Source organism: Puma concolor, chromosome A1 (genome assembly GCF_028749965.1).
Source record: "Puma concolor isolate L17-30 chromosome A1, mPumCon1.1.hap2, whole genome shotgun sequence".
Taxonomy (NCBI): Eukaryota; Metazoa; Chordata; class Mammalia; order Carnivora; family Felidae; genus Puma; species Puma concolor.
The window spans coordinates 168179626-168192102 of record NC_141667.1 but is presented as its reverse complement, the minus strand read 5'-3'; the positions used below and the strand labels follow the sequence as shown (position 1 = coordinate 168192102).

General features: G+C 50.6%; 1 protein-coding gene across 1 annotated transcript; it reads right to left on the bottom strand.

Moving 5' to 3' along the window:
* Nucleotides 1-851: 851 nt before the first annotated feature.
* On the bottom strand, nt 852-12321 carry METTL21C (methyltransferase 21C, AARS1 lysine). Its single transcript, XM_025924941.2, has 5 exons — nt 10498-12321; nt 10135-10269; nt 6666-6817; nt 3634-3751; nt 852-2618 (listed from the first exon to the last, which is right to left on the bottom strand). The coding sequence occupies exons 1-5, from the start codon at nt 10604-10606 to the stop codon at nt 2224-2226; spliced, it is 909 nt and encodes a 302-aa protein (XP_025780726.1). The 5' UTR covers nt 10607-12321; the 3' UTR covers nt 852-2223.
* Nucleotides 12322-12477: the final 156 nt, after the last annotated feature.

Genomic DNA, 12477 nt, shown 5'->3' with positions numbered 1-12477 from the left:
TGATTCTTTCTTTTTTTTTTTTTTAATTTTTTTTTAATGTTTATTTACTTTTGAGAGAGAGACAGAGTGTGAGTGGGGTAGGAGCAGAGAGAGAGGGAGACACAGAATCTAAAGCAGGCCCCAGGCTCTGAGCTGTCAGCACAGAGCCTGATGCAGCTCAGAGCACAGAGCCTGTGATGCAACTCACAAACCGTGACATCATGACCTGAGCTGAAGTCGGACGCTTACCGACTGAGCCACCCAGGTGCCCCCATGATTCTTTCATCTACTGAGTGAAGAACATTACTGAGCTGTAGTCGTTGTACAATGAGCCGCACGTGATTAAAGTGTATGGTTCGTCTACCTTCAGTATATTTAAATTTTCCTAGGAGAGTTTGAAGACAAAGAGTCTTTATAATTGTAATCAATCTGGCTTTTCTGAAAAGGCAGACTTGTATCCATTTAGAAAATAATAAAATAAGCATATTTTAATAATAAGCATATTTTAATAAAATGAGCATTTAGAAAATAATAAAATAAGGGATATGATCATCATATCCCTTTGTCCTGGAAATGTGAAAGAAATCCACTTATAAGTCTAAGAAGAGACACAGGGGTCAGGTCCCATCGCTATAATACCATGGGGCTTTTATATGTTAGCATTTGGCAACCTTGCTGAACTTTTTTTTTTTTTTTTTTTTTTTTTTAGAGAAAGAGAGAGAGACAGCACAAGCAGGGGAAGGGGCAGCGAGAGTGGGAGATACAGAATCCAAATCAGGCTCCAGGCTCTGAGCTGTCCGTGGGGCTGGAACCCACGAACTGTGAGATCATGACCTGAGCCAAAGTCAGATGCTTAACCGACTGAGCCACCCAGGTGCCCCTCCTAAACTCTTATAAATTCCAATTGTTCCACTGTAGATTATCTGTCGTTCCAGGGCCAGCAAACCATGGCCTACACAAGTTTAATCCATAGCCTGTTTTTCACAGGTTCCACAAGCCAGGAGTGAGTCTTGAATTTTTATAAATGGTTGTAAAATATATATGTGTATATTCTGTAGACATGGTATGTAGCTTGAAATATTTATTAGCTGGCCTTTACAGAGAAATGTTTGCTGCCCCTGGCCTCTATCAACAATCATATCACCCACGAATAGGGTCCCTTTTCTTTCTTCCATTCTAAATGTGTGTGTTTTATTCCTCTCCTTTATTACATTGGCTAAAACCTCCAGTATAATGCTGAGAAATGGTGGTAGCTGAATTTTTCATTTTCCCCCATCTCAGAGAAGAAGCTTTTAACATTTTATAGTCGTGATGTTTGTTTTAGATTTTTCGTAGCCTTCCTTTATCAGAACAAACAAAAATCCCATTCTTTCCTACTTTGCTAGGAATTTTATTTTTTTAATTTTATTTTTAACATTCATTTTTGAGAGTGAGAGACAGAGCAGGAGCGGGGGAAGGGCAGAGAGAGAGGGAGACACAGAATCCGAAGCAGGCTCCAGGCCCCAAGCTGTCAGCACAGGGCCCAACGTGGGGCTCGAGCTCATGGACGGTGTGAGATCATGACCTGAGCAGAAGTCGGACGCTTAACCGGCTGAGCCACCCAGGCTCCCCTTCTAGGAATTTTAATCATAAATCAAAGTTGAGGGGGGAAAAAAGCAGACAATCCAGAAATCTAACTTGAAATGGTTGCAGGCAATTAATTGGCACAGGAGCAGGATATTTGTAAAGTAAATTATCTTATGAAGTTCCTAAGATAATATCCCTTTCCACAATCCAGTATTTTTCACTTTTAATTAATGGTAAGCCTAAGTTCACTGTCACTCAAGATCCTCTCCCTTCACTGCAGCTGAAATTGTATAAGTAGATTCTTCAAAATTGTTAGAAGGACCCTGTCAAGCTCAGTTTCAAAAGGCACGTGACCAAAGTGCATTGACAGATTCACAGGAGAAATAACAAGGGGGAAATCCACTCCTTAACTAATGTATTCGTATGAAGTGTATTAAACAATTGAGCCCTTTTGGAAGCCAACAAAGGTACTTTTACGTTTTCATATTATCCTTTGTAGATATTTAGATTAACCAGTTCATCTTAAATAGGTTCTTTTAGAAAGCTGCTACACCATTATTGTAAGCATACAGGTCGTTTTTATGCACTAGCTTCTCAGTCTTATAAAAGCTCTTTTACTGACAGTCCAATTTCTAACACCACTCAACAGACACACTAATGTTTTGAAAGGCATTCTGTCTAATCCCATTTTAGTATTCCTTGGAAAATTTTGACCGATGCATCTGGAAATTCAGCCAAGAGCGTTGTATCAAAAACTTGCTTGAATTTATCTAAAAATTCGTAGTCGGTGCTGAACCTGAATTTGTTCGCCCAAAGCAGCACCGTCCCCGGCTGGCAGAGGTGCGCCATGGTGGCGAGCAGCTTGTCCAGGAAGTAGTGGTGATAAACCACGTCCGAGGCCAGGACGTAGTCGTAATGAAACGATGACCTGGGGAAGCGTTGCTCCAGACTTTCCCCCCAAACCAGTTCTCTCACTTCGGGCAGATGCGCTGTACGTTTTAACGTGTTCTTCAAGAGATTGTACTGAAGGTTTCCTAGGACGTCGGGCAGATCCGTTGCTGTGACTTGCGCTCCTAAGAGACAAAGAGAAAAATTGTAGGAATCACCTAGAAACGTTCAGGCAGCCACAGCCGACACGTACACTCAGGGAGAACACAAGAAATGTAACCGGGCTTCTCAGCTTTGTCCCCATTGACATGCGGGCTGGACGTAGTTGACCCAGTCCCGCCGGTAACTCTTGCCTGTGGGGGGGTCTGCGCTGAGCACCGTGCGACCTTTGGCAACACCCGGGTCTCTAAGCCCGACTCGTGGCGATCAGAAACATCTCTAGACGTTTGTGGGGCAAAATCACCACTGAAATAGAACAATGTTAGCATGTTTTAAGAAACAGTGGTGCGGTGTTGGGAGATTTCAGGATAATGAGCTGCTTAATAGAAGAATTCATAGTGCTTTTCCTTCTACAATTCTCTTTATCTGAAGATTTGTGTTTTCTTTTATATGAAGTATTCAGCACCCAGTTTTCTTTCTGTTTTGTATGACTCTCCCCAACCTAAGCTTGTTAAGTTAACTGTTAGGCATCTTCAAGCTAGTGACGGGAGTCCCCACAATGGACCGCCACGTTTCCCAGGTTGGCTTGAACAGGAGAACTGTAAAGGCGTCGGCAGAATTATGCCGCACTTGTGCCCACCCCCTGCTCAGTGCTCAGGAACTCACAACCTGCATTTGGGGTATAAGTCTGTCTTCGCCTTGGATTAACTCGCTTGTGTCTCTTCAAAGGGTTAGTTACAACATTTCTGGCGAGAAACAGGAGACATGTTCCCAACAGGGGCTGGAGAGTCATACCTCCAGGATCTGAACTTCATCACCTGGTAATCGGTGGACTGGGCGAGGTAACGAACCTCTCTCAGATGCAGTTATCTTTTCTCTGGGCTAACAGCTGTCACTCCTCGCTCGTGACATTTTGGGGGACTCAGTGAGTGAAATCGTGACCTGGCATCTGAATCGCAGCTGACCGGACAGGGGCCCTCACTATCACTGCTGCCAAAGTGAGGGTCTTTCTGAAACAAAGTGAGCAATAAACAGACAAACCTAAAATACTGGCCACAATGGAAACAAGGCCTGGTCCAGCACCAATTTCAAGAATTTTAGCGTCTTGGAGATTCAGTTCCTCTGAATGTTCTTCCAAGTACTGACACAAAGCCGTAGCCTAAAAGAATACAGTTGTCACCTGAACATCGGAGTGTTGAAAACCAGTAGCGACCCCCCTCCTCTCCCTACCCCTGCGAAATACCCAAAGAGATGTTATTAATAGTTTCAGTTTATGAAGGGGTTCGTAAGGATTGAAATCTACATTCGATGCCGTATCTGGACCTCCGGAACCTGAAAGGTACAACAGGCGTCACAGGAACTGGAAACAGACTTTCTCGATTGCCTCTCTCAGAATACCCTGGATCAGTCCGTGTCCAGCAATGGGCAGATCAGCTCAGCTCTCAAGTCCAGGAGACGAAGCCTCCAGAACCGCTCGGGTCCGGCCAGGCCGTCCACTCAGGAACAACTGCTGTATAGTGAGCGGCCTCAGGCTCAGCGAGTTCAGGCTGCTCGGGGCTTCGTCCGCTGCTCTGGACGACGGGGCAGGTGTTCATTCCGTAAGCGGGCGTCTAAGAGACAGACACCAGAACAGGGCTTGTCCGGCTGCGGTGTGCGCCACAGCCACCTGGGGCCCGGCCAGGGTGCCCACGTCCAGACTGCATGTCTGCGAGCCTCGGGGCCCTGGCGGCCCTGCGGGTCCACGGCCACACCTCGAGTCGCAGCAACGAGACGCTAGAAAGCATGTGACTTTTTACACGGCAGCTCAGACGTCCTTTCCCTCTTCCTTCATTCTCTTCTGCCTCCACCTTCTCCCCACCTTTCTACGAAGAGATAAAGGGTATTGGGTCTGCATGGACGGGTGAGGTGTTTACTCTGAGGGGTCTCGGTTAGCAACACCACGGACTCCAGAGATCAGGAAGCTTCCGCAGAGGAAGTCCTCCGAGTTAGGAACGTGAATCCTGGGATGAAGAAGCAAGTTGAACTCCAGTTTGTGCAGTGTTAGCTCTCTTCTTCCTGTGGCTGCTCTGGGCTCATTATGACGCTACTTTTGCTTGGGGCCCGGCTGGAGTGGGGGCGGCCGGACCGTGTGAGACGCGCCCCTCACCGTGGCCAGGGCAGGGGCCCCAGAAACCTACCCCACAGGCTGCTCCCTCTCATCCCCCATCTGTTCATAGTGAATAGTCACACGCACAGACAGATGTGACTCTCCGTGTCTCCTCTCTAGGGACTCGGCGGGGCTGGGGGAGGGGCATGTAAATGGATCCTAAGACAGGTGAGGGGTGTAAAGGAGGCCCCCTCCAGGGACCCAGGGGTCCAGTGAGCGGTGACCTCAGTGCTGAAGGATGAGGGAGCACGGATGGGGCGGGGGGGCATCCAGCGAGGAGCAGCAGGTGATGTACCAGCACCATCGCAGGTACACGGCACAGAGTTCTGGACTCGGGAAGGGAGCTCTCCGGCTGAAGACAGATAATGATTTGTGGTGCAGGGAGGACGTGAGGACGTGTCACCCAGAGCCATCACAAGGGCGTGCTGTGGAGGGGTTCTCTGAAGAGGCGGCTGCAGGCTTCCCTCTGTGCCCTGCCCTGGGAGCTGACCCCTGTGAGTGCCATCCGGAGACCCAGCTTGATGAACCCCTGTGTGGTGAACACCCCCTTCCCAGCCCTGCTAGCAAACTCCGAAATGTGGACTCTTGGGCAGAGAGCTGCACTAGGCGTCACACAAGGCGTCTCCCACCTCCCATAAAGCCTGCTTTCCCAGCTTTCAGGAAACCCAGGTGCCAAGAGAGGCCAGGCTCGTGTGTGAAAGGTGGAGGCCTTACTGAGAATGAAACAGTCCCTGGGGGCAGATGTTCCTCCAGCCCCGATCTCCCGAACCCCTGCCCCCCTGCCCCCCCCCCAAGCTGTCCATTCGCCGCATCCATTACACCAGGAAGCTGCGGGGAGTTGGCGGTTTTCAAACGTGTTATGAAGCCAAAGCTTCCCGGGAAGCACATCGGGCTCCCATGCACAGGGGACGAACACCGAGCTTCCTTATCTGGGGGGAGAGCAGCTCCAGGACCACCCTCCTGGGCCCCCCTCACCTGCCCCCCCAGGACCCAGGACGCCCTCCCCAGGGAGCCCCATGGCGCCTCCACCCACAAAGCTCAGCATGCGGGTCTGCCTTTGAACCCAGACCCCCATGCCATCCCCCAGTAACTACAGAGCAGCTTGGATCCGGAGCCTCTCGGAGCACAACCAGCTGGCATTGGAGGGCCGCTGTCCCGAGCCCCGGTGGCACAGCTTCCCCCAGCGGGTCAACATTTCTGAGCCCTCAGCTCCCCGGCTGTCAGGTGAAAACAATGTCGCCTTAGCAATGACTTCAGTGAGTACTCAGGACCCTCCCAGAATGATCGTGCACCACCCATTGTGCCCAGTGCACCTCCCAGCATGCCCAATGCACTGCCCAGTGTGCCCCATACTCCGCCCAGCATGCCCAGTGCACCTCCCAGCATGCCCAGTACACCGCCCAGTGTGCCCAGTGCAGAAGGAAGATCAGGGAGGGAAGTGGGCATCCACAACCACACAGCAGCAACTAGCGGGGCTCCTGACTCCAAATGCACAGCATCTGCCCCATTTCCATGCCGCCCTCGCAGGCTGCTGCAGAAAGGACAGGGAGCCCGGCCTCCACATGCTTCCCCTGGAACACCCACGGCCTGGAAGGGAAGCCAGCACTGGGCTCTGATTGTTTTGGGTTTTTTCCCTCAACGTTCATATGAATTTTTCATCTTCCTGACATGTTCAAGCGTATCTTCATGTAGAAAATACTGTTTCAAGAAACACGGCTTGGAGGGAAGTGATGACTCCTGCAGGAGATGCTGTGCCTTTGCGGAGTCCCGGCGCACCCCCGCGCCCCTGGGGGCCCAAAGCGACCCTCCACTGGGGAAGCACAGAATGCAAAAGCACTTGGCACATTGTCCCAGGCGACCCTGACGTATGGGATTGTCATTGTCACCCCCAGAAACCCCGCCATCCCGAAGGTGACAGCTGTCTCACCCCCGGCCACACCACCGCGCCGTAGCTCTCTATCGACTCCTGGATGACAATCTTCGTGCCTGCAAACAGATAGTGCTCCTGAGTGTAGCTCTCATAGTCTGTAGGAACGAACTGCTGGAGGCTGTGAAGGGATGGTTCTATCTTGTTAGAGCCTGTGGGGCAGAAAATAAAATAGGTTCCGTGATTTGTGGATCCAGCACAAATACACACTAAGCAGAGCTGGTAAGTCGGGAACAGATTGGGCAGTTTTCCCACAGACGGGGGTTGATGCTGGCAATGACCATGGCTTTAAACTGGCACAAACCCGAATGATCTGGGGTGATAGGGACACCGAGTTCAGACGTGACATGTTTGTGACACGACGAGATGCCAGAGGATGCCCTGGTTCCTCTCCTCCATGGAGCGGAAGACAGAGAGGCGTGGCTCCCCTCCACCCCTCTGTTCTGAGGCCCTCTGTAGCCAACCAGCAGGATGGCACGGACGAGCTGTCTGCATGAGGACCTAGGCAAACACGGACCCGACTATTTTTAGGTCTCGAAGTGAAGTAACATTCCCGCGTGTTGGCTGGAGCGTGTTCCTTAAATCCTTCCTACGACTCCTCTGCAAAAGGTACGGGTCACCCGAAGACGAGCCAGCTCCACGGTCCTGGGGTGGTTGTCAGATGAACCCTGGCTATTAAGTTACTATTGCTTTAAATACCCATTAAACTCATGAGCAGCTCTCGAATATCACATAAAATGAGCGGAAAAGAGCACCTGATCGCGGCTGATGTCATGGAAGCACAGGTCGTGCAGATTTTGCAGAGTTCCAGAATAAAAAGAGCAGCGCGCGAAAATGTCAGGAGTGGGGATGCCAAGCACACGCACAGCAGAACGGAAGCTGCTGGTGCCAGCGGTGGGCAGGAGTTAGCAGCAAGGAGCCGGGGGGGAGACCCCCACGAAACCTGCCTTTGCTCCCTGAGGCTCGCCTGGGACATTTGTCACCACAGGTGGAAGATGGGCTTTGGAAAGGAGCTGACAGGGGCAGTCGGTTCACATTTGAGCTGCTCTCATCAGAAATCTGCACTTGCGAAAGAGGAGGAGATGGGGGCAGGGCGCGAATACAAGGTGAAGGGTCAAGGGTCTTTGGAGAAACCCAGTGAGGAGCGCACCCTCCGAGGCAGGTGGGGACGGAAGCGATTTGGGGTGTCCCTGATTAGCGCGTGCACCGGGGCAGATCTGTGCTGCTGGTCTGCTCACTGGAACAGGCTCACAGAAGACCACAGACATTTGGAGTCAGCTCTTCCAAATGTTTACAACCGTGTGACCACGCCTGTTGAATCCAATTGTAAGCAAACTGACAAAACCCCCCAAAACAGGGCTGGAGTTTTGTCTTCGCATGTGTTTTCATTTTGGTTTTCTAGCAATTAATTTTTGTGGTATTTTACCAAAAAGGGTCAGCGTGCAGCGGACTGAGAAATGGTCTCAGAGCCCAGCGGAGCACAGGGACTGGTTTGTAGACTAGCATGACGGGCGACCACAGCCCTTCCGGGAGCACTGCTCTTGGCCCCCGGTTCTGATGGAGCGTGGGCTCCAGCCCCCGGGGGAGAATTCTGCGCCCTGACCTAAAGGTGAGCTTTCCAGAGACCTGGGGCTTCACCGAGCAAGAACCTGCTAATACATACTGGCCAAGTCAGTCGTGAGACGTCATCCTTTCCTGTCCCGCACCCTGGTAGTGGGGGAAGGAGACTTATGGCCTTCACCCGCCTCTTGTTATGGGAAGCTCCTGACATCTAACACCACCAACCCGTTATCTGTGAATGACCAAAGAGGCCCTAGCTTCTCCCAGGGAACCGGAGGCTGACTGGGCTTTGCAGAGACGATGAAGAGGCAGAGGACTAGACCGTGGTTTGCTGGTAAATGCTTAACAGTCGGTGTGGGGTGAGGGGAGGAAGCACCGACTTTAGGGTCTGATGATTACCATGGTGTCGATGCTCCCACCATGGCCATTTCCAGCCTTCAGCAGACGCCCTGGGGAAAACTGTGCACCTGCTGACCATGGCGGGGTATTTCCACCACGCAGAGCGATGGACACCAATAACCTCAAGCGCATAGATAATCTTAACGATCATCTTATAATGTAACAAAATAGGTCATGATGAGTTGTATTTATTACCTTAGCCTTTAAATATACCCTTGGCTTTTATCTGATCTATTGAGTGGTAAGTTTTCATAACTTACATTTCAGTAATGGCCATGTTTAACAACCACCCTCAAAAAAATCCCTGAAATTCAGGAGCTGGTACAGGCCAGTCGGTACAAGGAGCCAGTCCAGGGCAACTCCTTTTTCCTCTGAGGTTTCGTCACTGGAGTAGGTGACTCGGAGCAGCCAGACCAGCAGGGACTCATGCCAGCTCCTGCAGGCTTCCCTCCGCCACTGTGGCTCAGATGGCTCCTTCCCTTCCTCCTGCGTCTCACCAGCTGGGGACTTACTTTTCACTGACCGCAGGAAAAGTCAATGGGCTGATTGGGAACGGCTCACCGGTTCATAGGCTAATGAGCTGATAAGTCCTGTTTTCCCAATCAACCTTGGACAGTAACGTGAGCATACAAATATTGTCCCATAAGACCCTTCCACGTCCTACAAAGATACTTTGTGTTTGTTGCACATTAAACATTTTCACTTATTGTATCGATGCTAGTCTGAGAGTGTTAGATCAGGATTTAGAGATACAAATGCCTTTCTCTGTAAACTAGTTTAGCAAAAATAAACAGTCTTGATTTAGTTGAGCTAGAACATAATTTTACCATGTTAAATGGTTATAAAGGTTTGAAATGCTGTATCTTGGCTTTTCTGACATTCATCATTACGTCTAGCATTTATTACTACTGAGTCCCTCTGTGCAGAAATGCAACCCACGTATGATACAGTTGCCGGGGAGAACATTCTGGCGAAAAGCCGAAGCGAATCAAGATTTTGTTTCTTTTTAAAAGTTCTAGGGGCTCCTGGGTGGCTCAGTCGGTGGAGCGTCCGACTTTGGCTCAGGTCATGATCTCACAGTTGATGGGTTCGAGCCCCTGCGTCGGGCTCTGGGCTGACAGCTCAGAGCCTGGAGCCTGCTTCGGGTTCTGTGTCTCCCTCTCTCTCTGCCCCTCCCTCACTCATGCTCTCTCTCTGTCTCAAAAATAAATAAACATTTAAAAATATTAATAAATAAATAAAAGTTCTTATTAACAAAAAATATAACCATTTGAGATTTACAGAAACGCCAAAACAAATTTGTGGACTTTGATAAGTGCATAATAAACAAAAACAAGGATTGCTTTTAATGCTATGCCTCTGCTCGCGTTAAGGCACTTTTCTACCACGCTTCACTATAGGAACCATCTAGAGTTAATAGGAAACGGGAACTCTTGTCACGGAAGTTAGCTGGAAAATGCCGTGGCCAGGGAGACAGCTGAGAAGGTGCTGCGGTCTGGAAGGAGGTTACCTCCTGGAGGGCCACCGGTGTCTTCCTCCCGGGGAGCCCCCTCCGGCGCGGAGCAGCCATCCGGGGTGCATGGTCCTTCCTGCAGGTGCTGGGACCGCTGCTCGGAGCTCAGACACGCGTCCATGACCGCAGCTGCTGGAGACCAGAGAAGCGGACAGGCCCCCCGCGCGCTCAGCCCAGGCTGGCTGAGCCTCCCAGAGGCTCTAAAAGGTGCAGCTTATCGCCTTAGCATCTGCTGAGCCGCAAAGAACCCCTGCTTTTCAGCTTTAGCTCCCCCCGTCGGCAAAGCAGCTGCCCCAAGGCGCTGCCATCCTGGTTTCGCAGAGCAAAGGAGAGGGGGACCGTTCAAACATCACCCCGCACCTGTTCCGTGCATCAAGAAACGCAAACACAGAGCGAGCGTAGCCGGACAGGCACGACGTGGCTGGGTTCTAAACCACATCTCTAATAGCTTTTGGAACCGAATCTTCATGAAGAAAATCTGATCTAGCAGCGCATCGTACCGTCACGGGTACCGTGTGGGTTGAGGGCTCAATGACATCACGGATGAGAAGGCAGGATTTGAACCAAACCCAGGGCTGCTCCCTTAGCGGAGGCTTTATCGCCAGATCTAGAAAGCGCTGGGGGCCCGAGCCAGGCGCCTGACCTGGCTCCCCGCTGGGGCGCTTGGCAGCCCACCTACCCCCCTGCCTGCCGTTTCCTCATCAGCAATGATAGTATCTGCCTGCTTCCTAGGGCTGAGGTGAGAAGCAAGAGGGTGAAAGTGATGAGCCCGGAGAGGAAAACTACCAGGTTTAGAAAAGGAGAGCGGGCTGTTGCGATCACTGATGGGCATCAAAATAGTAACTGCAGGACGTGTACTGGTTCCAAGCCCCGCTCTGGTGCAGTGCATTGATTCTTCCAGTCCTGGCAATAGTCTCTGTGAAGTAGATGCTATTATTATGCCTCTTCTCAGATGCGAGCAGGCCAGGCACAGCCAGATTGAGAGGCAGCCCGAGAGCAGGGGCAGATCCGAGAGTCAAACCCAGGCCGTCGTGCAGCAGAATCTACCGGCTTCCCCACCAGGCGGGCTCGGCTCGGGTTTCCCTGCCCCCTCTGCCCTGAAATCACTCATAACACTCAGCTGTCACAGTGACACTTTCGAGTCCTTTGCACAAAACGTGAACGGTCTGCCTCATCTGCGTTGACCATCCTGAGTTCCTCTCTGCACACCCGAGCTACCCTGTCCTGTCGTCCCAGCTGGGGGCACCGGCTTACTCCAGTGAGCAGACAAAATGCAAGAAAGCACAGCCCCCGAAGCAAATGGCATTGCATCGCACACCCGGGACGGGCTGTGTGTGCCTCGCATCAGTGTGCCACAGGGCTTCAGACAAATGAGATTCCTGTGAAAGTAATTTAACATGCTCCTTGGCTCTGCAATCGAATAACCAAATATTTGCCCCAATTCTCCCAACTCCCCACGCCAGCCACAGTGCTCTACCGGGCTGTGCGTCAGAGCAGAAGTTCTTTCTCTTGTGGGTGCTTACTTGTTCATTCCTTTCAACCTACCCCTAAAAGATACTGCCCGGTTGTTTATCAGTACACACAGCGTCTTCAGGGAGGAAGCCTGGCACCATGGGGAGGCGCCCGCATCTGAATCTTGGCTCTGCCCTGTGCATGATGGGGGTACCTACCTCTTCTGGAGGCTGTGGTAATTAACAGAGGTAAGCCACGCAGAGCGTCTCACGTACAACAGCAGCCGTTTTGTCCGAAGCCAGAGCGTGGTCGTGCGATAAATCCAACACTCCACGCAAACCACCCTCACCCAGCACCATGGGACTCTGTGCATTAAATTTAAGACATCTCCCCATTTTGCATGCAAGCGAGGGAGAATTATTTCCAAATGACAGCTGTACTTTTCCTTTTGGAAGGAAATGGCTCCCTCCCCCATCATTGTAGTTCGCATGCGAATTTAATTTTTTCCCAGACATCTCTGCACTGAAAGTAACGCACCGTGCATTGTAGTTATTCTAGAAAATAACTACAGGAATCTACCTAGTGTTATTAGTCAGATGTAGCATGTGGTATATATCGTGTGTTAGTTATCTAATAAAGATTTGGGAAGTTTTTAAAATGACTTCTTGTTAGTACCCTCAGAATCATTTCAAACTGTTAGTTTAAACATTACCTTATGTAGCAGAAGAGATTTGAGATTTCTGTGCACCCTTTAATCCCCAATGTTTTATATAGATGTGCACCTGAAAGGATTAGCATTTTATGAACAAAAGCCAGCCAGTGGAAGCCCAAGTTATTTAGGGTAGCATGACCCACCAGCATGCAGACACATCTCTATCTCTGAATCTC